General features: G+C 39.1%; 1 protein-coding gene across 1 annotated transcript; it reads right to left on the reverse strand.

Moving 5' to 3' along the window:
• Nucleotides 1-1,593: 1,593 nt before the first annotated feature.
• On the reverse strand, nucleotides 1,594-25,669 carry LOC148353150 (immunoglobulin superfamily member 2-like). Its single transcript, XM_088352891.1, has 9 exons — nucleotides 25,585-25,669; nucleotides 18,917-19,279; nucleotides 16,136-16,552; nucleotides 13,864-14,250; nucleotides 11,761-12,120; nucleotides 8,497-8,868; nucleotides 4,004-4,384; nucleotides 3,528-3,923; nucleotides 1,594-2,121 (listed from the first exon to the last, which is right to left on the reverse strand). Exons 1-9 carry the CDS (start codon nucleotides 25,652-25,654, stop codon nucleotides 1,925-1,927), a joined length of 2,943 nt encoding a protein of 980 aa, XP_088209017.1. The 5' UTR covers nucleotides 25,655-25,669; the 3' UTR covers nucleotides 1,594-1,924.
• Nucleotides 25,670-26,067: the final 398 nt, after the last annotated feature.

Below are 26,067 nucleotides of genomic sequence, written 5' to 3' on the forward strand. Positions count from 1 at the left end.
TTTCCTGTGACTCGTTTGAAGAAACCGACCAGCTGAGTCATTCGACAGTTTGAGGATGTCAAATAAAAGTGGGCTAAGATTGTTTACCCAAGAAACAAAAATCCTTTGGACAGCCACTTAATCTCACACTTCTTGTTTCATTTCTGATGTAGAGTGTTGAAGACAGCCATGGCAAGGGAATACATTTTTACTAGGAAGCTCTCAGGCCACTGTTTTTTGTCTTTTTTTTCAAAATGGAAACACACACAAAAAAAGCCAGTGTTCCTCTTTAGATGTGAAGTTGACCTCATTCAGGGCGTCTTGCATCACAATATCACTCGGATGCATGACACAACAGAACGCCAGACCATAATGTCACCACACAGTTGGTGGATATGGAATGCCTCTATGCAGGGCCATATTTCATCTGGACTGCAGACACGTCTTCACACCGTACGGTTTCTTTATGGTTCATGTACATCATTACGGAATTTTTTTAGAGGATTTTAAAAAGTACATATTTTAGTTACTTTAATTTTTTTCCATTTGATGTAAAGTAATCAAAAAGACATATATTTCTAATAATTTGATCAGGATGTTTTTTTTCAAGTTCCGAAAGGACAGAAAAGAAAAGAAATTAGTTTGTGGGCACAATAAATCATATGTGCCAACGACAATTGGCAATTAGTGAATTGTGCCCGTCATTCGCTGCCAATCGCATGGAATACAGACGAAATCCATGAGAAATGTTTTGGGGCTATGTCCGCTTAGTGTCAGGAACCAGGACTTAGCGATCCTCCGAAGGGTGCCAGACGGAGTGGCGCACCCCACACCTGTTCATGATTACTCACACCTGACTCTAATCAACAGAGCTGTTATAAGGACCGTGCTGTCAAATTGTTGCTGTGGGGATGTGGAAGGCCCAGCATCCTCAAAGGGGCGCAACGTTTATAATCTACCCTGTATATAAAAACTGGACCAAAAGCTTCCTGCTATTGGTCATTGCCTTCCATGCTGTATTGCTACCTGCGCCTGTATCCCGAAGACTTGACAACTTTCTGTGCCCGACAAAAGACTTCTTGATTCCTGCCAGCTATGAGCGCTCTGGACTATTTTTGTGTTGTGTGTTTTTCCTATTTCTCCCATGTGCGGAGGGCCTTTTGTTATTCCCTTTACCCCAAATAAAGCTTTCAACTATGCTCATGTGTCCACATTTGGGTCTACCCTTAAAGGATAAAAGTTGCTTGCAGTTTTGATGTTACTGCCTGTGTATGATTCTCAACCCCTTGATTCATGTGGTTAAGCGATTGAACTTTGCCAGTTCATCTGGACTCCTTTTTTCCCCCTTTTCACACCTCCTCCCATGTGCGTAGTGCTTTTTGGTGTTACCTTTCCCCCAACAAATTCTTGTCAATTAGTTCATTTACCTGCATCTGGGCCTCCACGAAACGAAACATTAAGGCCACTTTCGAACACATTCAATGTCTTTTCAGGTAAGGCAATCGTGTCGTCATACGATAACGCATCATGATAACGCTGATAATACATAATGAGCAATTTCCCACATTTAGGCCACCTTTATTCTGTTTTATTGCATATGAGCATGGGCATAAATTAACATTGGTATTTTGTGGACATGAACAGGTATTATGGCTTTCTGTTTGCTTTTAAGCATCCATTTGCCCTGGGAAGAGTGAGACAATACCACATTCTCTCCTGCAGCAGAAATAAAGCTTGCAAAAAAAATCTATTAATGGTGAAATATCTTCATTAAACAAATAAACACTAAAAGGCCAGTTGCAGTCCATTATTAAAGGCGAGAAGTATCTAATCAATAACACTAATTTTAATACTCTTGGTTCATTCATTGGACATTAAAGGTGCCATGTAAATACAAATACTTACACACTATTCATTGCATTCTCCTAAGGTAGCCACCTGCCGCTCAGTCGTCTTCTTTGAATTTTGTCTTCAGTCTATACTGCTCTGCCCACAAAGACTGATCTGACTTCTTTTCCAAAGTCTTTGTCTGACGGATTTTGAGCACCAGCACAAAAACAACCAACAGTGTGCAGAGGACAAGAGCCACGGGAAGGCCGATCCACATCACTTCTCGGAATCCGAAGCAAGCTTCATTTTCTCCTGCAGAGACAAAAAAGAGACACAGCTTCCACATAAGTGTTTAAAATTCCTGAATTAAAATGTGTTTTGGATCGAAATTCTAATTTGTACACGTTTGATACCCTTTTTTCCAGAGCTATACCTGTTCAAATACTCAACTCTTGAGATATCTACATCATCACCTCCTTACTTTGGATAATAGCTTTCACTTATAAATTATAACAAAAATGATTAACCTAAGAGTATTCTAAAAATTGTTAGTTTATATGATTATAATATTTCAAATCAATATTTGTCTTTTTTGGAATAAGTGAAGTTTTTTATTTACCACTAGAGGGCCTAAATGATACACAATGACCCTTGCAAAAACTAAACATAAATAAACACATAAGTAATAAAAACTAGTTCTGAAACTGAATGAATTTTCAAACATTTTTAGAATGAAAACTAGGATTGCTCAAAAATGGATGGGACACACTGTGCTAGAGCATTACACAACTCCCACAGTGGAGCTTTTAACAATATATACTCCGATCTTAACAGCGGGGTGTGTCATTTGAAGTGTCCTTAAAAAGCTGAAAGTAGAATATTGTCTCTATTTAGTATGTGTTAAAAATTCCCAATGTTTTTCCAGCGTGCCTATCTGCTTTTATCTTACTTTTAGCAACGATGTTCCGGGGCGTGCAGCACATTAGGTAGAAGGAATGTGGGCAGATGGGGAGGTTGGAGAGTAAATTTATGCTCGTCATTGCAGTTTTTTGTTGGTGTAGCATGAAAATGATAAAAGTAAGAAAATGCCTGTTTCAATTTGTCGGAAAGCCAATTGAAACGTTTAATGGGAAAAAAAATAATAATAAAAAAAGAGTTTATTAGAGTGCGTCTAAGAAATGCACGTATTTCATGTATTAGTTGACTGAGGCTGCCATAATAACTTTAAGCCGGGAGATGGCAGCAGAGAGTAACAACGTTAAAATGTAGGACAGCCCCTTTGAAGGTACATTTTGCGATATCGAGTTGGCAATGTATTGTCTAATGCGAAAGAAAACCAGTGCCTTATGAGCACAACGCAGCAGGAATATTCCAGACAAACATGGTGCCAAATACTAGGTTTGAATTCTGTTAAGTAAAAGAAATACACATTTGTCAGCCGACCAATATTTATGAAAATTCACAATCGTATGATAGTTCATGTAATTTTGCCCATTACTCAAACCAATGTGTTTGTTTTACCACAAGGAGGAACTAAATATTACACAGTGTCCCTTTAAGAAAAGATAGCTCTTGTTGCAGTTATTGGTTTTCCGCTCTCATCAGGGTATTGGTGGAGTAACCATGATGTATTACTATTTTTTGGGGTAAACATTTGTTTCAGTCCATCCTTCACTTTTAATATGACTGATGAAATTGAGTGAAAATTCCCCATTTACCCTGTGAATAGACGTTGACCGTGGAATAGCTAGAACTGTCTACTGCTGTTCTCCTCCACCCTTGGGAGGGAGAAGGGATCCATTCTTCCACTTCACAGAAATAAAGACCGCAATCTGCAAGAGTGGGCTTCAACACAGACAGGCTGAATTGGTTGGGCAAAGCGTGATCAAATCTCAACCGTGCTTTTCCCTCAAACCAAAAGTGGTGTAACGTTGAGTTTCTGTAGGATACAAATATGGGATGTCGTTTAGTTTCTCTACTCTCCTGCCAAAACCAGGTGACCTGGAACTTCGATTCAGGGCTGGATTGTTTGGTGATGTGACAATGGATAGTGAAATCTTCCAATGTGCTGACATTGAACGCCACCTCTTCTTTTTGGACAAACAGGTTGATATCTGTCAAAAAGTACCCCCCAATAGTATTACATTATTTTGGCGGTCAATAATACAAACCCATTAAAAAAGATATAACTCACCAGGGTCAACGATTCTCAGCTGAATGCTTCCAGAAACTCGTGGGAGATAATACCATTCTCCACAAGGATCTTGCAGCCACTCTATGACTTCACACATGTAAACACCTCCGTCCGACATCTTGGAATCCCGAATGGTCAACTCAAAACTGGGACCCTTAGTGTTCTGCATGCTGATTCGCTGACTGCCGTCCAAGGTCCATGTGACTGAGGAGTCTCGATCCGATCTCAAGATGGTCACGTTTTGGGTTTCTGGCTGTAGGATCCAGGTGACCGCGTAGCGGGAAGATACAGAGCGGGAAGAGGTAACCAAACATTTCATGGTGATATCGCTGTTGATATTTCTTGTCAAGCTAGGACTGGGTGTCACAATGAGGTCACTTTCTAAAAGAAATGGAGACAGTTCATATGTTTTATCCACAGAAGAAAGCATATTGAGATATTTTGTGGCGCGACTTTGCAATGTTAACATGAACAGAAACAATTTGTATGAAAATATATATTTTTGGAACAATAGAGGTCATGAGCAGTGCTTCCTCTAAGCAGCGCGCGTGCGCAATTGCGCACTGCTCGCACATTCTCAGCGCACAAGAAAATCTAGCCAGTGCACAAAAATGAGGGCTCAAAGTTACTAATTAAGAAGCGACTTAAGTCAAAGTTACAGTGCATGAAGGTAAAAATACAAGGGTTCCCCTGACGTTGTGTCCTAAATGCAGTATTTTGAAGTCGAGTCAAAGTAGAACGAAGTTGAGTAAAGTTATTAGAGTTTGTCGATAACCGACTTCTGCTCTTTCGGGTCCTAAACGCCACTTCAGGTTGTTTTTGCTTCTTTAATCCCAACATGACCAAATATTATGTAAAATTATGCACAAAATGACTTAAATGAATGGGGGAATGGAACAAAAAAGAAAAAAATACCAAAATGAAAAAGTAGTGAAAAGCTGAGAAAAAAAAGAAACAAAAGGAAGAGAAAAAAGAAGGAAAAATTTAGAAAAAAGCCAGAAAAAAAGAACAGAAAGATATGTAGGAAAAAAGTAAATAGAGAACAAAAAGAAAAAAGTAACAGCTTTGAAAAAATAAACACAATGAGATTTTTTAAAGGAATTTAAAAAAAAGTAGAAAAAAAACATGGAAAAAAAGGAAAAAAAAAGGGTGTTGCATTCAAATAATTTCCAATTATATCAAGTGAATCTTGTTGCCAACATTGTACTTCCACTAAAAATGTGATTAAGTACTGTTATGTATCTTACAACCGACTAAATAAGCCCCCAAAAATGTTAATATTATGCGACAAAATATATCAGGAAATAAAAAGAAATGGATATCGTGTGAAAGAATTGTAAGAGCAAACGACATTTGTAGGCCGCACAACCTTTGCAATAGTACATGAGTCAATTCATTCAAAAGAGAAAAATAATTTTGCATCGGCGGAAACTCAGCAAAATGTAACTTGATGTCAAGTTTTGGACATGTTTGATTAATAATTATCTTGCCACACTTGGGATTCTGGTGGCTCACTGTTGTTTCAAGCGTTGCTCACCGACTTTGTGTGAACGCTCAGACCCGTGGCAAATTAGAGGGAACATTGGTCATGAGTTAAGTGTAATTTTATATGTGACTTTGTTAGATAGATAGATAGATAAATAGATAAATAGATAGATACTTTACTCATCCCCGAAGGGAAATTCACACTTCCAGCAGTATCCTTTTGTTGTTTATTAACAGATTAACAGGATGGCCTCGGGGTGCTGTGTTGTAGTTTAGCAACAGCGGAGTGGGTGATGCCACACGCTAGACCAAAAGTTCGACTTCTCTGCAGCAGATGGAAATCTTTGTGCCCAGGGTTACACCCCCTCGTGTTCACGTAGATAGCGAGTCCACCTCCTCATTGCTTCCCGCAGGCTTTTGTGTCTCTGTTTGCCCTAACATTGCTGAAGCCGGGTAGCTCCGGGTAGCTTCACGTTAGCGTCCGGGATGCTAGACGTGAGCCATGTTTCCGTAAAACACAGCAAACTGCACTCCCTGTATGCTTTGATGTTTTTCACCAGCACAGCCAGTTCGTCGGTCTTATTTGGTTTACATTTACCATGATTACGGACAGTACCGAAGACTGATAACGCCGCTAGCCGCTTAGCTAGCTCCGAATAAACGCATTTTTGTGCGTTAAAACCCATAACTATAGGATAGAAAGTAATCCAAAGTGTATTTGTCAAAAACACCGAAGATAGAAGCAGCAATTAAAACAAATCTCAAAAAGAGCGAAATAACACGGAGCTGCTAGAAAGGCTGCCGCTCACGCCTATGATGTTGTCATTTATGTCACACTCAAGAAGGGGAACAGTTTGAATGGATGCATAAGAGCCTTAGAAATACAGTGCCTTGCAAAAGTATTGACCACCCAAGAACCTTTTGTCTTGCCATATTTCAGACTTGTTTCAGTCCATCTTTCAAACTTCAAACTTCAAATTTATAGACAAAAAATTAAAATAATTTCTAAGAATTAACAACATTTGTAGACACAATCATGACAGTAAAACTAATTTATTCTACATTCTATGTTGTGCTTGGGGCGGCAGTAGCTCAGGAGGTAGAGCGATCGTTTTAGGATTAAGGGATCCCAGTTCGAATCCCGGCTTGTCCGTGTTACATGTCGAAGTGTCCTTGGGTAAGACATTGAACCCCCAATTACCCCCAATAAGCAGGTTAGCGCCTTACATGGCTGCACAGATCACGGCCGCTATTGGGAAATGTGAAGCACAATGTAAAGCGCTTTGGGAAGTCATTGACTTGAAAAGCGCTATATAAATGCAGATCATTTCATTTCATGCTAACAAATAAAAAGTTGAAAAGATCTCATCTCATCATCCGTACCGCTTATCCTCAGTAGGGTCGTGGGGGGGCTGGAGCCCATCCCAGCCATCTCCGGGCAGTGGGCAGGGGACACCCTGAACTGGTTGCCAGCCAATCGCAGGGCAGTTGAAAAGATGATTTTGCAAAAAATACTGGCCTTTTAGTTATTACGAGCCCTGCGATTGGCTGGCAACCAGTTCGGGGTGTCCCCTGCCCACTGCCCGATGATTGCTGGGATGGGCTTCAGCACCCCCGTGACCCTACTGAGGATAAGCGGTGCAGCTAATGAGATGAGATGAGTTGAGTTATTACCATGCACAGCCTCAGTTTTGCTCCAATTACAGTCCTTTTTGTATGCGTCCATAGGTTTTCCACAACTTGAAAAAAAAATATATTTCCCATTCTTCATTACAAAACAGCTCAAGTTTCTAAAGGGTTGATGGGAATTATTTGTGCACAGCATTTCTCAGCTCTTTCCACAAATGCTCGATATGTTTGCGGCCTGGACTTTGGCTTGGTCCTTCTAACGCCTTCAAATTGTAAGTTTTAAACCATTACATTGTAGATTTTGCTTTAGCAGCTCCCGTGTTATTTTTGATTGTTTTGTTCTCGATTGTTCTCAGCTCAGGGATGCTGCTGGAAATGTGAATTTCCCTTCGGGGATGAACAAAGTATCTATCTATCTATCTATCTATCTAATGCTGCTACCACCATGTTTGACCGTAGGGATGGTGTTTTCAGGTCCATTTACAGTGTCACTCCTACGCCAAAAGTAACGCTTTGCATTCAGCCTAAAAAAAAGCTTACTTTTGGTCTCATTTGACCAGAGCACTCTGTTCCACATATACCTGTAAGTGTCTCCCATGTGTTTTCTCTTGCAAGCACTAATCGTGCCGTTTTTTGGTATTCTTTCAGAAAGGGCTTTTTAATGCCACTCTTTCGTTAAAGACATATTTTTGCGGAATATGACTAGTAATTGTCGTACGCACAGATTTTCCCACCTCAGCTGTGTATGCCTGCAGATCATCCAATGTGATCATAATTAGGTTTTTCTTTGTTTGGGCTGAAAGTTTAGAGAGACGGCCAGGTCTTAGTAGGTTTGCAGTGGTTTAATGCTCTCTCCAAGTTGATATCATTGCTCGGACAGTGCTTTGAGGGATATAAAAATGTTCCGAAATCTTATTGTACTCCATTCCTACTGATAACTTTTCGACAACTTTATCTGTGTCTTGCTTCATGTGTTGTTTGCTCTTCATAATGCAGTCTGTTTCCTTTCACAGACCTTTGAGCCCACCACAGAGCAGGTTCATTTAAACTGAGAACTAATAACACACAGGTGCCCTCTGTTTGTGATTGTTAGTCATTTAGGTAGACATTGGATCCTTCAGAAGTCATGCGTAAACTTCTAAAGTCAGTTGGCTAAACTCAACGAACAGGGCGCCAATATGTTTGCAACACATTTTCAGTACTTTCATTGTATACATAATACAAAATGTTGAAAAAGATGATTGTGTGTCACATGTTGTTGATTTTTAAAAACTTTTTGGGTTTTTTAGCTTTAAGTTTGAAGGCCGAAATGTGCAATATCACAAAAAGTTATCGAGGGACCAATACGTTCGCTAGGCACAGTAGATTAGGACCATTACCTGGGTTCTGCACCTTGACTTTTACCCGATTGGAGGGCGGCAGCTTATTGTAAACGTTATTCTTGAAAACGGAGACCCGGCATTGGTAGCTCCCTCCTTCTCTTTGGCTGGCACCATTCATGAGAAGGTAGTATATTCTCTCTGTGGGACTGTTGTTAACCTTGAGACCGTAGCGCTGTTTTTCCGAAGACCAGCTTACGGCACCGTCATGGTGCATGGTCAGGATGCTGTCTGAGGTGGAAGCTCCACGCTGCAAACTCCAGGTCAGCGTTATGGGGAGATGCGGCCCTCTAACACGGCACATCAACTCCATGTTGTCTCCAACAGTCACAATGCTATTGCGACTTAGCAGGCTCACAAACAATAAAGAAGCTGCAAGACAGTATTTATTGTTAAGAATGGCAAAACAAACTGTACACTAATCCCTTGCTGTATCGCGGTTTACTTATCGTAGTTTCCCTACTTCGCGGATTTTCATTGTGTTCTGCATTCTGATTGGCTAAACCGTTGCAACAACCCTTTTCTGCTTTTGGCTTCCTACTCGTCAATAAGGTTTCGTTTAACAAGCCTACGTCATGCATGCGTACATTTTTATCATTTTCAAGTTTCTCTGAAAGCCGTCATGTCAACAAAACACTCCTGACCCACAAAAGCACCTGCGGGTGGGAAAAAGGGGCACAGAAAGATTAATTCTCTCACCAAAAAAGGTTGGATTTCATGACCTGTGGGACTTCGGCGCTCCATAGTGGCTCCATGGCGCTTTTAAAAAAATGTTTCACAGTAAAAAAATATGTTGTTTCTGTAGAACAAAACTGGTTGGTTGGTTGGTTGGTCGGTTGGTTGGTTGCCTTAACCTCTAGGGTCGAAGGGGCACCATTTTCTGTGGTGTGTCTGGTGGCGCCCAACCCTCTCCAGCCCAATGTGTCGAATCATATTCTTAAAGTTTTTGAATGAAAATAAGTATGTGTTTCCTTTCTTGTACAAAGCTATTCAGTTTTTGAGGCTCAGGGCTTATTTTTCTTTTCTTGTTTTGGCTTTTTTTGTGATGCCAACCAGAAAGTAAGTGCAGTTTTCCATAAGGTCCACATGATGCCGACTAAGTATGATAAAAAGTAAAGTGGATTGTGTCCTTAATCGATACATTTGTGCAACAAAATGAATAGATTATATTTAAAATAATAATTTGACAGTTCAGGGGTAAAAAACATTTTTCATAAAATACAGTACTTTTTTGGAACTATTATTAGAGCCAGAGCGGCACGGCAGCTAGGTGTTTAGCGCGCAACCCCATGGTGCAGAGGTTCAGTGATGAAGTCTAGCTGCCGTAACTTCCCAGTGTGTTCACCCTGTGCCTGTGTGGGTTTCTTCCGGGCACTCCGGTTTCCTCCAACATTCCAAAAACATGCGTGTCAGGTAAATTGTCTGATCCAAATCTTCGCTAGTTGTGAATGAGCGAGTGAGTTGTCAGTCTCTATGTGCCCTGCGACTGACTGGCAACCAGTTTAGGGTGTCCCCTGCCCACTGGGATGGGCTCCAGCACCCCTGCGACACTACTCAGGATAAGCAGTGCAGATAATAGATGGATTGATTGGAATTATTTTACAATGCGTCGGTTCTCTAGTATTTTGAATATTGAAATAAAGGTTTTTGGTTTGCTGGTTTTGACTATCTTGGAACGTTTTTGGAATGCAACCCCCGCAGGAAATGAGGGATTACTGTACATTGGAAAAAATGCAATCATATGCCACAGGCAGAAAATGTTTCTCATTTTAAAGGGACAGTGTGTTTTATCTGACCACTAGATGTCAATGTATTGAGTAGCGCAACTAAAACAGAGTGCTAAGAATTTAAATGCTGTGTTTAAAGCACACCGTTGATGAAGATTGCATTTTGCAACCCTTGTTTTTAAATGCCACGTCCACTGTAATTGTTGGATGCATTTGCGAGTGAATTGTTCCTAATTTCGAAACCTGGTTGCAGCGGTGAATCCGTTAAATCCTGACCACTAGAACACAAGTGATATGCGTAGATACCCTACGAAAAGGAATTATATTTTATCCAACTATCGTACTATTTCTATTCATGGTACCTGAGACGAAAGTTCGAGAATAGAAAAAGAGAAAGTCATCCATGAGGACATAAATAAAGGCGAAAAAACACAACGAGAAAAATAACTCTATAGTGTATCTGATAATGACTTTTACGGACATTAAAAAAATATTGTAATTTTTTATGTTGGTCTTGTGTTCATAGTTTAGGCAGTTATGAAATTATTTCAATCATGGCAACAAGTATTCAACAACGTTTGTCACTTAGTTTGAGCTAAGAAAAAGTGAAACTAAATTTTATACCGATTTTTGATTTAAAAAAAAAAAGGGTGCGCCTAAGATTCTGTGTGTAAATGTGGTATTTAGCAAGGGGGTAGCATTCTTTACTAACTCATGAGGGCTGCACTAACATTAAACGTTTATATTAAAGCCAAACTTTCGTCATGCGAGCCGCCAATGGACTAAGTTTAAGGACCCTGATCTAGAAAAAGTGCAAGTAAGCAAAGTAAACATTTTGTGTCAATGGGATACATTTTTATACAGTGCCTTGCAAAAGTATTGTCCCTGCATAAACCTTTCGACATGTTGCCATATTTCATTCAGGCTACAAACGTATGGATAAAAACACTTTCTAAGAATCAACAACATGTGAGACACAACCTTGAAAAGAAACCAAATGTATCCAACATTTTATTGTGCTAAAAATCATAATATTAAGAAGTAGACATAACAAAAATATTGGCCCCCTTTGAGTTAATACTTCGTACAACTTTCTTTTGCTGCTGTCACAACCACAAGTCTTTTTGGGTATGTCTCTATAAAAGTTTTACACGTCTTGGAACAGAAAAAAATGCCCATTGTTCCGTACAGAACAGTTCTTTTAGGTTTAATTGTGATCGTTTGTGCACAGCATTTTGCAGATCTTCAATCACAAATCCTCAGCTGTGTATGCCTGCCAATGTGATCATTGATCTTGGTTGCCTGTCTGATTAGTTTTCTCCTTTTTACGTCCGAAGGTTTAGAGGGACGTTGAAACATTTGGTTCCAATTCACAATTGTGTCTCACATGGAGTTGATTCTAAAAAAATATGTTCAGTTTTTTAGCATTAAATTTGAACACTGAAATGTGGCAAAATCACAGAAAGTTCTTAGGGGGGGGCAATACTTTCGCTGGGCACTGTATTTTGCACTGTACCCTGACATTATTACAACTAACCCGTGGGAGCCACCGTCAATATAGTTGTCTCAGATTGGGTGTTCGTCTGGCCGTTCCATTCCGACACCAAACACTTGTAGACTCCTGAATCTTGTGGTGCAATTTCTAGAAGCTCCAAAACGAAAGCGTCCCTCAGAGGACGAGTTGCTCTGACTCGGTTTGTGAACTCAACGGCAGTCGACTCCAGGACACCCTCCTGATTGAGTCCAGTGACGTATGAAAACGTGGACTTGGACACTACTTTGCGCTGCCAGCTGACAGAAAGCTTTCCCTTGAAGCCGAGCACTTTGCAAGTTAGCACTAGCGCATCGCCTTCATTGACGAGCGTGCTGTTTTGCATTTCCACCCACAGGCCGCTGGCTGCAATAAGAAAAGATTTGTGAGGTGAGTTTTTTTGTTCTTATGCAAACTGCAGATTAAGTGAATGAAAACAAGCTTCTCTTTTGACACGTTTGCCAGGTTGACGACGAGTTTAGATTTTCATTCCCTAAGACGTTTTTCTACTTAACCGCAAGGTCGGCGGCTCTTCAGCCCTTCAGTTTATACTTCAGGACATACCAGTAATTAGTTGGATCAGCTCTGACTTCTTAGTTTATATTTGTGGCGAATCTCACTAATACCAACCAGAATAAAGGTTTTGAAAAGCCTTTATTCATCACTAACAAGGTAGAAAGTTTGTATGGAGGACCAACCTTGTGAAATGAATAAATACATGAGAATATTATTTTATCCTTATTTTGAGAGTCTACTGAACCAGTGGTCTCATCTGGTCTGACTTGAAGACCCACAATTAGACCCTAAAATCAGGAAAAAAATTCCACTCTTAAATTCATCGAATGAAAGGATTGTGCAGTTTGAATCCAAAATAGTAGAATATATTCACTATTTAAAGAATAAAATAAGCAGCAAAACAAAAACACCTTCAGGTATCGTATTTACTTGCATATAATCCTAAAGCAATGAGGCAATTGTAAGCGCAGGATTTACGATAAATGTGTGCAGAAATTTGGTCTTTTTATTTGTATATTATTTTTGCAATACACCATGCCTACAGAAAAATAAAGAAAACGTCTTTGACAGTAACCAAAAATGCAGAAGGAGATCTTTGAGTGGTGTGAAGCCCAGAGACAAAATGGATGTGAAGTATCTCGCAAAAAATTTGATTGCAAGCTTTCAAGATTAAAAAGTGAATGAATATAAATGGTTCACCACTTCCACATGTCGTTGTCCACGTTTTTTTTCATTTCTTTAATTATGTGGCTATTTTTAACCATTTTAGGGGTTGGCTGCAATGTGAGTGCATACGGTAATTAGTAACTAGATAGTTACTTTCAGAATAACGCATTACCTTTTGGTGTTAGTAATCTGGGGGGGTAACTGAGTTAATTTTTGAATGAAGAAATTAGTAACTGTAATTAATTACTATTTTTCATTCACGTGCAGGAAACTGCTCATTGGGTTTGACTACATTCAAGTTTGCGTTTACAGATTTTTGTCAGACGGTTAAAACTATCGGTGGAAGACCTATGACTGCGGATGTAGTAGTGGTGACATCTTAGGCCAAAGCCCGAGTCCTGCCCGACTTTCGCCAAGGCTCGGGCCTAAATTATCGATCATAACATTCAGGTAGAACCAGGTTTCTGTCTTGCTGACTTTTTAAAAATCATTACTATCCACCTGTCATTGTTCTTCTTTGTCTCTGCCTCTCTCTCTTGAAGTGCCATGCTACATTCCTAAAGGTGTAAAGGTGCTGTGGTTTATGGCCCAATTTTCAAACCGTCAAAATGATGGACAGCCATAAAATTTTCCCCTCAACTCTTAAAAAAATCCATCAATAATGGAGAATTATAGTTTAACGTAATCGCTGCAGACACAGACATATAAAAGTTGTAAATTATTATGCTGCCTTGTTTGACTTAGATTTTGTTACAATAGACAGGCTTTATCATAAATCACTACTCCTCCCGAGTCCTCACAAAAAAAAAAACGTCTCGGTCCTGCAAATCAAGTTAATTGGTCAGTCTTGGGCTGTGTCTGGCATTACTACCGGTTTAGGCCAGATCTTACCACTCGGATGTAATACGACGGAAAAAAAACTGTCACCTGTAGAAAAGACGCTAATGAGCAGGGAGCTGGAGTCCTGCGCTTCACCTTGCACAAAGCTGCCATCTTGTCCGCTTTCTTGGGGCCACACCCTGCACTTGTACGTTCCTTCGTCCGTAATGCCGACAGGCTGCAAAACAAACCGGTAATCTCTGTTGCCGATCCTGTTGGCTCTGAGTTCTCCCCGCTTCTCTCGACGTTCGTACTCAGGGCTGACAGATAGAACGCCTGTGGGGCCTATTCGTGCTAGCTCGACACCTGCCAGCAGCCAAGCGACCGAGAAAAACTTCTTTCGCTTTATGTCAATGCTGCACGTGAGCAGGAGCTCCTGTCCTTCCTGCAGAGTTGTCTGCTGCGCCGACAGTCTCACCTTGTCTGGCACCAATGCTGTTCAGCCACAAGACAATGGAAAATATATATATTTTTTTTTTTTTTTCAAAAAAGGAGTAGATCAGACCGAAAAGAAAAAAAACACAAAAACAGAAAAAAGGAGCCAGTGAAGGACCTACTGCAAAAAGGGAAGAGAAAAAGCATGTAAATGACAGCTTGTGCAACATGCTGAACAGATTGTAAGTGCATTTTAACTTTGGCATTTAAGTTCTCAAACGGGTGTGCCTCAGGGATCAATCCCAGCTCCATTTCTATTTAAATTTTACATTCACCAACTTGTTTTCAAGTTCCCATTTTTTCTGTAGTACAGCCTTAACTATATAAAAAAACAACCTGAGTTTTTACAACTTTAAAGTATTTTCTAAAAAAAAAAAAAAAGGCTTTATCATGTTCAAACATTAGGATTGCTCTTTTTTGTGTTTGGCCATTCACTTTATTTTATTTTTAAGTCGTCCAACAAAAAAATGTTAAAGAAAATAGTTCAGTGGTTAAGTTAAACAGCACTACATCATAATTGAGGACCTGGTAAAGTATGATTTCACTTTATTGTGTGATTTAATTATTTTTTAATATTTGGTTTCTAGGTAGGTTTTAATTAAATTTGTTTAATTAATATAATACAATAGTTCACAGTACTGCTAAAATGTGACCCAAAAAGTGCAGTTTATATTCCTTCACATTTGATTAAAAAAAACGTTTTTAAATATATCATTTGTCTTATTTTATATCGATTTAAACCCATTTCTCTTGAGTAAAGAAACACATAAAATGAACAATATTATCGATTATAGCAGTATTTTTTTCTTTTTAAGATTATAGATCTCATTTCGTTAGCTGCTTATCCTCAGTAGGGTCGCGGGGGTGCTGGAGCCCATCCCAGCAATCATCATCAAGCAAGCACACAGGGACAGACAACTCGCTCACTCATTCACACCTAGGGACAATTTGGACCGGCCAATCCACCTGAAATGCATGTCTTTGGAATGTGGGAGGAAATCGGAGTACTCGGAGGAAACCCACGCAAGCACGGGGAGAACATACAAACTCCGCACAGGAAGTCCGGTAGCTGGATTTGAACCCACACAGGAGGTCTCCAAGAACTGTGCCTGCACACGCGCTAACCACTGCGCCGCCGTGCTGCCCAAGATTATAGATGAGTATAGAAAATACATAGTAAAATTACCAATCTGCCAAATTGGACAATTTTGCTCATTTTAAGGATTACTTTTCCTATTTCGTTCACAAACAAGTTCAAAATACAGTAAAACAAGAACAAATAACACTTCACAAATAAGCCATATTGACATTCAATTGAGTTTTTTTATGGTAAAAAACGGATTAAATTTAATGTAAATGAATACATACATTTCATCACAAGGCATATTCGGGTAGTTTATGATTGTAAATAACATATCTAAAAATCATCCTCAAAGGTTTAAGGTTTGATTTATTTATTGTTTAACTTTATTGCTGGATTAAAGTCGGATACAGCTCAATAATAAAGATAGGTTCCAGTGACATGGAGTCAAGAGAGGGAGGTGAGCCACAGTCTCACCTGTTATCATGAAACTAAGATATTTCAAATATATTAAATGGTTATATTTATTCATAGTTAAAGATATTTGTCAATTAACTTCACAATTTATTTTTCAAAATGACGGATTTTTCTAATTAATTTATAAATAGATGGAGAAGTAGTGCGTCAACTTCATTTCAGTAATGTAATAAAATAAACGTTTTTTTCTATGCTACATTTTATATTTTGCTTTCCCACAATTCCAATCAAATAATACATAAGATGTAGGTTCACATATTTGTAAATCTGACTGGGCCTCAATAGACATCAACCTCACTGATCATTTCAATAGAAAATGAAATTCACCTCTTCCTATGACATCCAGCGTGCTCATTGCTGCATTCTTAAGCATGAGCGAGTACCAGGATAGGTCAGGATCCTCTATCCACTCCTGAGCCTGGCAATAGATCCGGCCTGCATCTGTCGGCTCCAAATGATCCATAGTCAGCCTGTAAGTGAACGCTCCAATTTTATCCAGTTTTATGAGGCCGGCCTGGTAGCGGTTTTGGAATTGTGGGCCGGGCCTTAGTGTAAAATCTCTGTCTAAGGAGATGATGAGCGCAGGGTTCTCTGAGGCCTCTTGGCGGAGGTACCATGCAACGGACAGATGAGTGTGCTGGACCGTGTTGCTGGAGACTCGGCACGTTAAAGTCAGAATTTCACCCTGGTTATAATGCAACGAGGGGGATGCGGATGATGAAACACTCAGAGAGTCGTCAATCACTGCAGAGACAATAGGTGACTCAAGCATCACATTGATAGTCCGTTTTGAACAGTGTTGGGCGCATTACTGGAATAAAGGATTTAGTTACAGTTCATTTAAAGAGGGATTTCCTTACCCCCAAGATTACTATCACCCAAAAGAGCGTGTTGATTTGAAAGTAACTAGTTAGAAATTAACGCGTATACTCACATCGAAGTCGACCCCCTAAAACTGGTTAAAAATAGCCACATGATAAAAGAAATAGAAGAAAATGTGTACACCGACCAGTGAATGCGGTGAAGTCTTCATATTTCTTGGCTTGTTCAATCTCGAGAGCTTGCAAACGTAACACAGCCGAGACAAGCGGTGGGTGATACTGGGAATTTTAATCTAGATCCCCTCTAAGTAAATGCATGGTAGTATTGATCGATGTCGATCTGATACCGATACACTTTGCTTGGAGTTTTCATGATAATTGAGTCATTGAACCCTCCCTCCTGAGTTACTTCATATTTATGATAAACACATCAAAAAGATTTAAGCCACTAAAAATGTTTCTTTTTAAAAGAATAACTAGAACTTAAACTTACATCGTAAAAAAATTAACAGAAATATTTATGTTATAACCGTTTCAGAACAAAAGCCAAGAGAGTCAAATAAAAAAGCAGCAATTTAACGAAAATACAAATTTGACAATGACAACATCTCAAATATACCTTACATTGAACACCATTTCAACTATAAAGTCAGACAGTGCAAAAAGTGTAAGTACTATCTAAAAACCTTATAAAAGTATAAAAAATAAAGTACAACTGTTACAGGGTAAAAGTCAAGAGAGTGAAAACCAAATGTAATGAAAAAGCCCTTTTGGATCTGTTGCCATAGTGACAACGGATTTACAGTTTTTTTTCTCAGAAACAGTAACGGTTTACATTTCATTGCTCTCTGTAAGTTGAACTGTATTCAAGTGCTTTTGTAAATTTGTCAAGGTGGTGGATAACTACCACACTAATGACACCGGGCGTTGTTTTTAGTGTTGTTGAAAAAAGTCCACACCAAGCCACGCTTCCAGTTTGCTTTGTATTATTTAGCTTCTGATCAGGGTGCGCAAAAAGATTTAGCCCCCTCTTCTGCCTGGCAGGCGAGATAGAGTATTAACCCTGGTAGGGAGAGGTGCTAATAGCGTGCCTGTCATTTACTGCTCACACATACACTTAGACTGTGGCCAAAGGCGCTGGGTGAGAGAAAGTCTATCTACATATAGAAGCGGCGCTCTATGGATATTGGTAGAGGGGTGAAGTATGGATCCAGTCCAAGTATTGCTTATTAGCAATACGATCGGTATTTTGTTCGACCTGCTAACCCTTACCCGAGGCACCCCATTTTCTACAGACATGTTGAATTGCAAAAATAATTTTACAAATAAAAACACCAACATCCATCATCCGTTTACCAAAAGATTCAGTGCCCATTATTGTACCATTGATTTCATTGTTCCTCTGTAAGCCACCCGCCTTCCCCACATGCTGCCTACAATTCGCAACTGGTGTAACATCAGCAGATATAGGCATATGAACTGACCCCCTGATTTCAGTATTTAATTTTTTTGTTGTACATACGGCTCAGATGTGAGTATATACGGGAGAAGGAATATCCGAAAATGAGTAGAGAGAAATTACGCGTTCTCGTGCTTGAGGCAACGCCACCGTCAAAGTATTCAGTTGTATTCTGTAGGTAGATATAAACACACCCACTCCGGCAGTCTTGTTGTCCATCCATCCATTATCTGCACCGCTTAACCTCAGTAAAGTCGCAGGGGTGCTGAAGCCCATCCCAGCTATCTTTGCGCAGTGGGCAGGGGACACCCTGAACTGTTTGCCAGCCAGTTGCAGGGCACACAGGGACAGACAACTGCTCGCTTATCCATACCTAGGGACAATTTGGACAGCCCAATTAACCTGACATGCATGTTTTTGGAATGTGGGAGGAAACCGGAGTGCCCGGAGTAAACCCACGCAAGTAAGGGGAGAACATGAAAAACTCCACACAGGATGTTCTATCTCATGATCTCAGAACTGTGCCACACATGCGCTAACCACTGCACTGCCGTGCTGCCCCAGTCCTGTTGTGTACTATTATATTCAATATTATGTTGCTGGCAGTTCGAGAATTGTATGTTACTTAGTAATGTAGGAGAAACTGCTCAAGATAGAATATAATTCATGAACTGCTTTTAATAAGTAGTGTTGTAATGGCATTGTCGTTACAAAATTGTATTGCTACAGTTTACAGTACTCATTAAAGAGAAGAATAATTGCCTTTCGGGAATGCGTTCCGTTGCAACGCGGTACACCCAACACTGGTTTTGAATGACAACTGATTACCTTTCACAGTTGTTTTTGCGCTGTAGGTCCCGTCGTAAATATATTCAGGGTTGATCACACTGCATTCGTATTCCCCTTCATCATTTTTCTGAAGACTTTTGATCTCAAAAAGGACGGCGTTGGACGACACGTGCGTCAAAGCGATGTCGCCTCTCCCACGATACACAGCGTAAGCAAAACTTGGGTCTTCGGTGCTAATGACGTTCAGGTCCATTGACATGGCAGGCTTGGCGACACGGAATTCAAATTCCTTCCTGGATTCAATGTTGGCAAATCCGCTCACATTGCAGGAGATGGAGAGCCCAGAGCCCACCACACGGTAAAGAGGTCCGGCTTGGATCTCCGTCAGCACTTCCATGTTGCCTGTAAAGAGTTTAGGGATTCTTAAAAAATACACGATATTTAGTGTAATGACCAGTGCTAGGACTAACACACTACAAAGAAACAATTACTTTTCACAATACGAGTACTGTACTGCGTCAGTAATAAAATTGAGTGACTCTACTATCTTTATGGTCCATTACTCCCTGACATATCATCTTATTTGATACCATTGACGACTAAAGACGTCAAAAATCAGTTTTTAATGTGGTGCAATTGAAAGCTTAAGGTGTCAATCCTTCACTTTCCATTTGCCAGATCCCTGTTATGCTTCTCACTGAGCCACTCCTTGGTTTTCCTGGATGTGTGATTCGCTGTCATGTTGGAAGACCCAGCCACGAACCATCTTAAATGCTCTGACTGAGGAAAGGGGGTCGTTCCCCAAAATCTCACAATACAAACCCAAATAGGATGGTGTTCTTTGGATTGTATTCCTCAAAACATGCTTGGTGGAATTATGACCAACAGTGGCCTTTTTGCCACCAAGCTGCTTGGCAATTGCTCCGTAGCCCTTTCCAGCCTTGTGGAGGAGTACAATTTTGTATCTGGTGTCTTCTGAAAGCTCTTTGGTCTTCGCCATCCTACAAGTTAAAGTTTTACTGATTGTATAAGGTGGACAGGCGTCTATATGCAGCAAACAACCTCAAACAGGTGCATCTGATTCAGGATGATACATGGAGTGCAGGTGAACTTCTAATGGGCGGGTTAACAGGTCTTTCAGGGTAAGAATATTAGATGGTACACAGGTGTTGAAATGCTTATTTGCAGCTGTATCACACAAATAAAATGTTAAAAGAAATCATGCATTGTGTTTTCTGGATGTTTCTTTTTAGTTTATCTCTATCACAGCGGACATGCACCTCCGATGAAAATTTCAGACCCCTCCATGATTGTGGGAGAAATAGCAAAACAGCTCAGTGTTCAAATACTGTTTTTCTCCATTGTATGTTTATTACATTTTCTTCCTCATTAATGAAAGGTAAAAACTTGATAAACGAAAAACACAAAAGCCTTTATTCAACCTACTGAAAATGAAAATGGAGAATTAATGTCTAATACCATCAATCGCACTTATCTAGAACTGATTTTTAATGTCTTTAGTCGTCAGTGGTAGTGAATGAGTCGAATGAAAATCATGAACCACAGTGTCTACGTTGTCACATACCACACTTAATATGCCAACCTTTCCTGCAGGGTAGGCATGTTTGATACCCACAAAGTACAACTGGATACAGTTATGGCAGGGCCTCCTCAAGCACAGTACAAGAACACTGAACTTCTCGTCGTAGTGATATTCGCTCAACCGTTTTTACTTACTTCCAAGCTGAATTGTCAATTATATAATATAACACTGAAATCAGGGGGGCGATTTGTATGAGTATAGTTAGTTGAGTGTGACATGTAGCGAATGGTAGGCGGCACTGGGGTACGGGGCGAAATATTCAGGGGCAACAAACCATAAGGAAATCAATAGGGAAAATGTGAGCACATAATTTAGGTTAAACGTGTAACACAATCATTTTTAAAAAAAAGTATCTACTAACTATCTAATGACTGTGTTTCAGTAATGCACCCACCACTGTGTCACGGTTGCCCATTGCCCTCACTTGGCCCCGCCTGTTTGGCGCCAGCTGCGGGTCGTTGCCTGATTGGCTTCCCTCCTATTTAAACTCAGTTCTCTCATTCAATGTGGGATTGGGATTTTTGTTTGTTTAGTTATTAACTGATGTAATAAAGATGTCAGGGCCAGAACGGAAACAGGACCCAATTGCGTAGCGTTTACCACAAATTTTATTGAAGGAAACAGGAAGGGCTGCACCCATGATCCGGTTTTTGCTGGAGGCGGGAGGCAAGTTGCTCTCGTACTCTGATTGTGATCCGAACACGGAAGTGGATCTTCCATAGCAAACAATGGCTGTCTCAGGGACGGAAAAACTGGTCTGGGAGAGCAAGGCGTGGTCGGGGTCGGAAACAAGTCATAAGCCAGAACGGGAGAGAAGACGTAGTCGGGGACAAAAAAGAGGTCGTAAGCCGGGACGGGAGAGCAGACATGGTCAGGATCAAAACAGGTCGTAGGTGGGAGTCAAGGTCAAAAAAGGCTTGCCTAGTATACACTGAGGTTCGCAGACGGACTGACACCAGGACTGGGTTCAAATAGTGACAGGAAGCCAATCAGGAGCGGGCACAGATGAATCACATCAGTAATCATGACAAAAGAATGTGTAAAAAAATGAAAATAATAATGATAATCTCTAACACGTGTACTTCATCAAATATAAAACCAGCGATTAATTTGTCTAAAATTCTGTTCTGGAGCCATGTGAAACTTATTTTAAGATACATATATGCAAATGTGTATTTTAGAATGTCCATTCTTATATAATCTTCTAAAAAATGTGAACCATACCAAGTTGCAAAAGAGTTGTCATGCACAGGAGCGAAGGAGAAGGACAAGGGGAAGCATAACATCCTGAATCAGTTATAACTGCGTCAATAAATGGTGGAAGAAGTTGTGTGGGTTATCACATGAATGTTCAGCGTCTACTTGTGTTTCCTGTCAGCTGCAGGGAGGAAGTCTGCAAAAATGTCCTACATGCAACATCTTGACCAAAACAATGCACAAATATGTCGGATTGTATATAAGCGGGGTGATTAGCTCTGGAAATATTTAACGGTTATCCTAGCCCAAAACCAAACACATGTTATGGCATTTTTCATCATTAATTTTCATGCATTAATTTTCATTAATATATTTCTGATCACTTGAAAATACTGGCTTTTTTTGGCAAACTCAAACTGCTAAATGGTGTGAAGGCTGTTTGAATGACAATACTGACATCTAGTGGGAGTAAATGTCAATAGCACAGAAATCAGTGCACCCTCAGGACAAGTTGCGACCCCACAAAAACGCCATTCCCCAACCCCTAAAAATATTCCAATTCTTAAGTGTGTTCTCAATTCGAATGAAAGGAAAGCTAGGATAGCAGAATGTGTTCACCATAAAAAACAAAAACAAAAAACAAAAACAGCAAAATTGAAACGACCTCAAGTACTAAAGCCTACATCCCATATAAGTGACCCCCGACAACTGATTTAAAATAGTCACTCACAGAAAATAAATTCAAAATAATAATGAGATGTGTCCTTTACATCTATAATTATAAAATTGTGTAGTTAATAAAGGTTGGTGTAATGGTAAAATAGTAAAAATATAACATTAAAAAAACATTTACTGTCCCTTTCAGCGGGGCTTCAATGGCAGATACTCATAGACATACCTGTCAACCTGTACGTTTTTGCCGTACAAAGTACGTTTAGTATGCTTTTTAAGACGTGTACGGAAAAACGCAAAATTTGTCAATGGGTACCATCCGGTATACACCGACTATCACGAAACGGCGAATCGATCAAGTTAAACGAGTTTGCCGCGGTAGCCTCTATCTCGGTATCGTTTTTTTTTTAAGTTAAGAAAAAAAAGGAAGCAGAAAGGGAGAAAATAAAAAAGGACAGGTCTGTGGTTATCCCTTTAATCAGCATATTACCAACAATAATTTAATGCAGAAAATGAATTTATAATTTGAATGAGAAAATGTATTATTCTACTTAATTATATTTGCATGTATTTTTTTCCTTCTACGGTGAACGTCCAAGCTACTTCATTTTTGAACTTTTTTTTATGATAAACCTCATTTATGTCGAGCAACTCAGTATCTCACAACAAAATATTAATCAACAATACACGTGTACAATATAACATGTTAAACTACATAAATAAACACGTTTGAATAAGAAATATGGTGTAAGATTATTTTGTATTTTGTAAGGGAAAATACAACGTTTTGTAAGGGCATGGAGCCCTGGAGGTTGACAGGTATGCATAATCCTTATTCATATTTCGCAATCGTTCCCTTCTTTGACTCGATCGTTGATGTCACTGTTTTCCACGTTGCCATCCCCTCATCAATAACTTTATTAGGAACCATTATTGTGAGCAGGATAAGGAAATCAAACCAACAACATACCAATAAAATAAGACGTGTTCACTTTCAAACACAATGGTGATAGCGCTGATTGACTTACAGGAAGAAAAGATTGAGCGGGGCATTATCGCCGTCTACTGGTTAAACTAGGGTATGTCAATTTAGAATACTTATTCTACTTGCTGACGCCATTATCTGCATGAAATAATTATTGCAGCCTCTGTCAAGCTGCTTCTGTTGCACATCCACGTACGTATCTCTCTTAGTCGCACTTGAATAATCTCATCTTGTTTCGTCTTTTTGGGTTGGCATTTGGACTGTATTTGAAATGGTGCTATTATTATTTTCACCATTTTACAATTAAAAGAATCCTTGAGCAGGGATGGGGATTTTTTTCTACAACCCCATACCCCTCCCGCCTGCTTTCCTTAAGCCAAATGTGCTCAGTGGAACACCAATAAAAAAAAAAAGGTAAAAAAAAATATAATAAACATTGGGCACTGTTAACACATACTTAATATAGAAAATGTTTCACATTAAACTTTTTAAGGTCACCTCAGACTAGGCACCCCACTTTGAAGGAGTATAATCGACCCTCTGTTTTTTTTTTTTTTTTTTTTTTTTTTTTTTTACTTCTTAGCATTATTTTGGCAACAAATTCCTGTGACCCACTAAAAATGAGCCCGCGACCTACTTTTTGGTCAAGACCCACCAGTTGAGTAACACTGCCCTAAGACTCATTGCCCGTAACACATTATAAATATACAGAACTGTTTCAGAACATTTGAATCTGGTTATTTATTTTCTGTAATGTAATTTAAAAAAAAAAACATGTTATACATTTTGGATTCATTATAAATCAAGTCAAATTGTGTTTTATTAATTTAATATTGATGATTATGTTTTACGGACCACTAGTATACTGTTTAATGACATTCTTATATTTTGAGTATTTAAGTTTCTGCCAGAATTAGCATTACGGTGAGGTTTGTGTCTAGTGAGGTATAGTCAGATTTACAAATAAATGAAAGTACATCATTTGATCGGATCGAGGAAGCAATATATAAACTGTAGCATGAAACAGTTGTTTTATCTAACCTAAACTTATATGGTAAATGGTCTGCATTTATATGGTGCTTTTCAAGTCATTGAAGTATATTGAGTCTATTTGCTGCTCGTTTTAAATAAAAGCTTTAATCAATAGGTTATCCTTATTATGAAAAGAAATCCATGCAACGAGAAAGTATAGGATAGTTTGCCTTGCTGCTAGCTTGATAATACTCTAATATTATTGTTTGGGGCTGAGGTGAGCGAAAAATCAGAATCCCTGGTCTCACTATCACCCTCTGCCATGAGTCAAGATAATTGCATGCCTCACTCTGCATCTGCAGACGCTCAGCACAGTAATATGTTACATACTAATTGTATGGACATTCATAAAATAATTCAAAAAATCCGATTTTGAAAAAGAAATTCTAAAGTTAAACGAGAAAGAACAGTTACACTAAATAAATGTAACGACTTCATATATTTTGAAATGAAATGAAATGATCTGCATTTATATAGCGCTTTTTAAGTCAATGACCTCCCAAAGCGCTTTACAATGTGCTCCACATTTCCCAATAGCGGCCTTGCAGCCATGTAAGGCGCTAACCTGCTTATTGGGGGTATTAGGGGTTCAGTGTCTTACCCAAGGACACTTCGACAAGTAACATCGACGAGCCGGGATTCGAACTGGGATCCCTTTGATCCCAAGACGAGCGCTCTACCTCCTGAGCTACTGCCGGCCCCATTCTATGTTTCCATGATGAAAGGTGTGGCACAGCATCACCTGCCTCCACTGATCAACAATATTACCACAAAAACATATTTTTTGTGATTTGTCGTTGTTGCAATTGTTTTGCACATTCCATTCAAGTCTTGAGATATAAGTACATTTTTAAAAAAAGTCTATAAATAAAGCATTCGATCAACTGGATATGAAATGTTCAGAATTGAACAAAAGTAATAATTTAAGTCCCTTTATAAAGCACTAAAATGGAGAATACTGAATAGATTATTTTATCAGGCTAAATTCTCCCATTTTGTGTTTTTTGTTTTTAGTTTATCTATTTCCAGAACTGATGTAATAAATAAGGAGTAAAAAATAATACTGTTAATCTTTAAAATGTGTACATAATACATATTTAAAACTTGTCTAAAATTAATTTCTAGAGCCATGTGAAACTCATTTTAAAATATGTACATACAAATGTATCTTTTAGAAAGTCCATTCTTAAATCATCTTATAAAAATTGTGAACCATACCAAGTTGAAAAAGAGTTGCCATGCACATGAGCGAAGGAGGAATCCTCGAGGACAGAAGGAAGCGGAGCATCCTGAATCCGTGATAACTGCGTCAATAAATGTAATAAAATGTTGCCTTTTTTCAGTCACTACTTGTGCTTCCTGTCAGTTGCAGGGAGGAAGTCTGCAAAAATGAACTGCAAGCAACATCTTGACCACAACAATGCACAAATATGTCTTATTGTCAGCTACAATACGCGGGTGGTTAGGTCTGGAAATATTTAACAGTTATCCGAGCCAAAAAAACATATGTTATGGCATTTTCTTGATCATTTCCATGTATATAGTTCAGTAAGCCGCTTTCTTAGACAAGTAATGGTTTACATACTAAAGTTATTAATAATATTTTTATGATACTATAAAAAAACACGTGAAGTTAAATGAAAAATAGATTTTACATAAAATAAATATAATGACTTAATATATTTTTAATTTTAAAATTCT

This window comes from Urocampus carinirostris, chromosome 14 (genome assembly GCF_059441175.1).
Source record: "Urocampus carinirostris isolate Australia breed hairy pipefish chromosome 14, RoL_Ucar_1.0, whole genome shotgun sequence".
Classification (NCBI taxonomy): Eukaryota; Metazoa; Chordata; class Actinopteri; order Syngnathiformes; family Syngnathidae; genus Urocampus; species Urocampus carinirostris.

What these genes read in the sequence shown, in the direction of transcription:
- LOC148353150 (XM_088352891.1), bottom strand. Translation starts at nt 25,654, where the DNA reads ATGCTCCGCTTCCTTCTGTCCTCGAGGATTCCTCCTTCGCTCATGTGC. An exon ending in GCTGGATGTCATAGGAAGAG is followed by an intron (nt 14,251 to 16,135) that starts GTGAATTTCATT and finishes GTGGCTGAACAG; the next exon opens with CATTGGTGCCAGACAAGGTG. An exon ending in AGTCAAGGTGCAGAACCCAG is followed by an intron (nt 4,385 to 8,496) that starts GTAATGGTCCTA and finishes CATTTCTTTTAG; the next exon opens with AAAGTGACCTCATTGTGACA.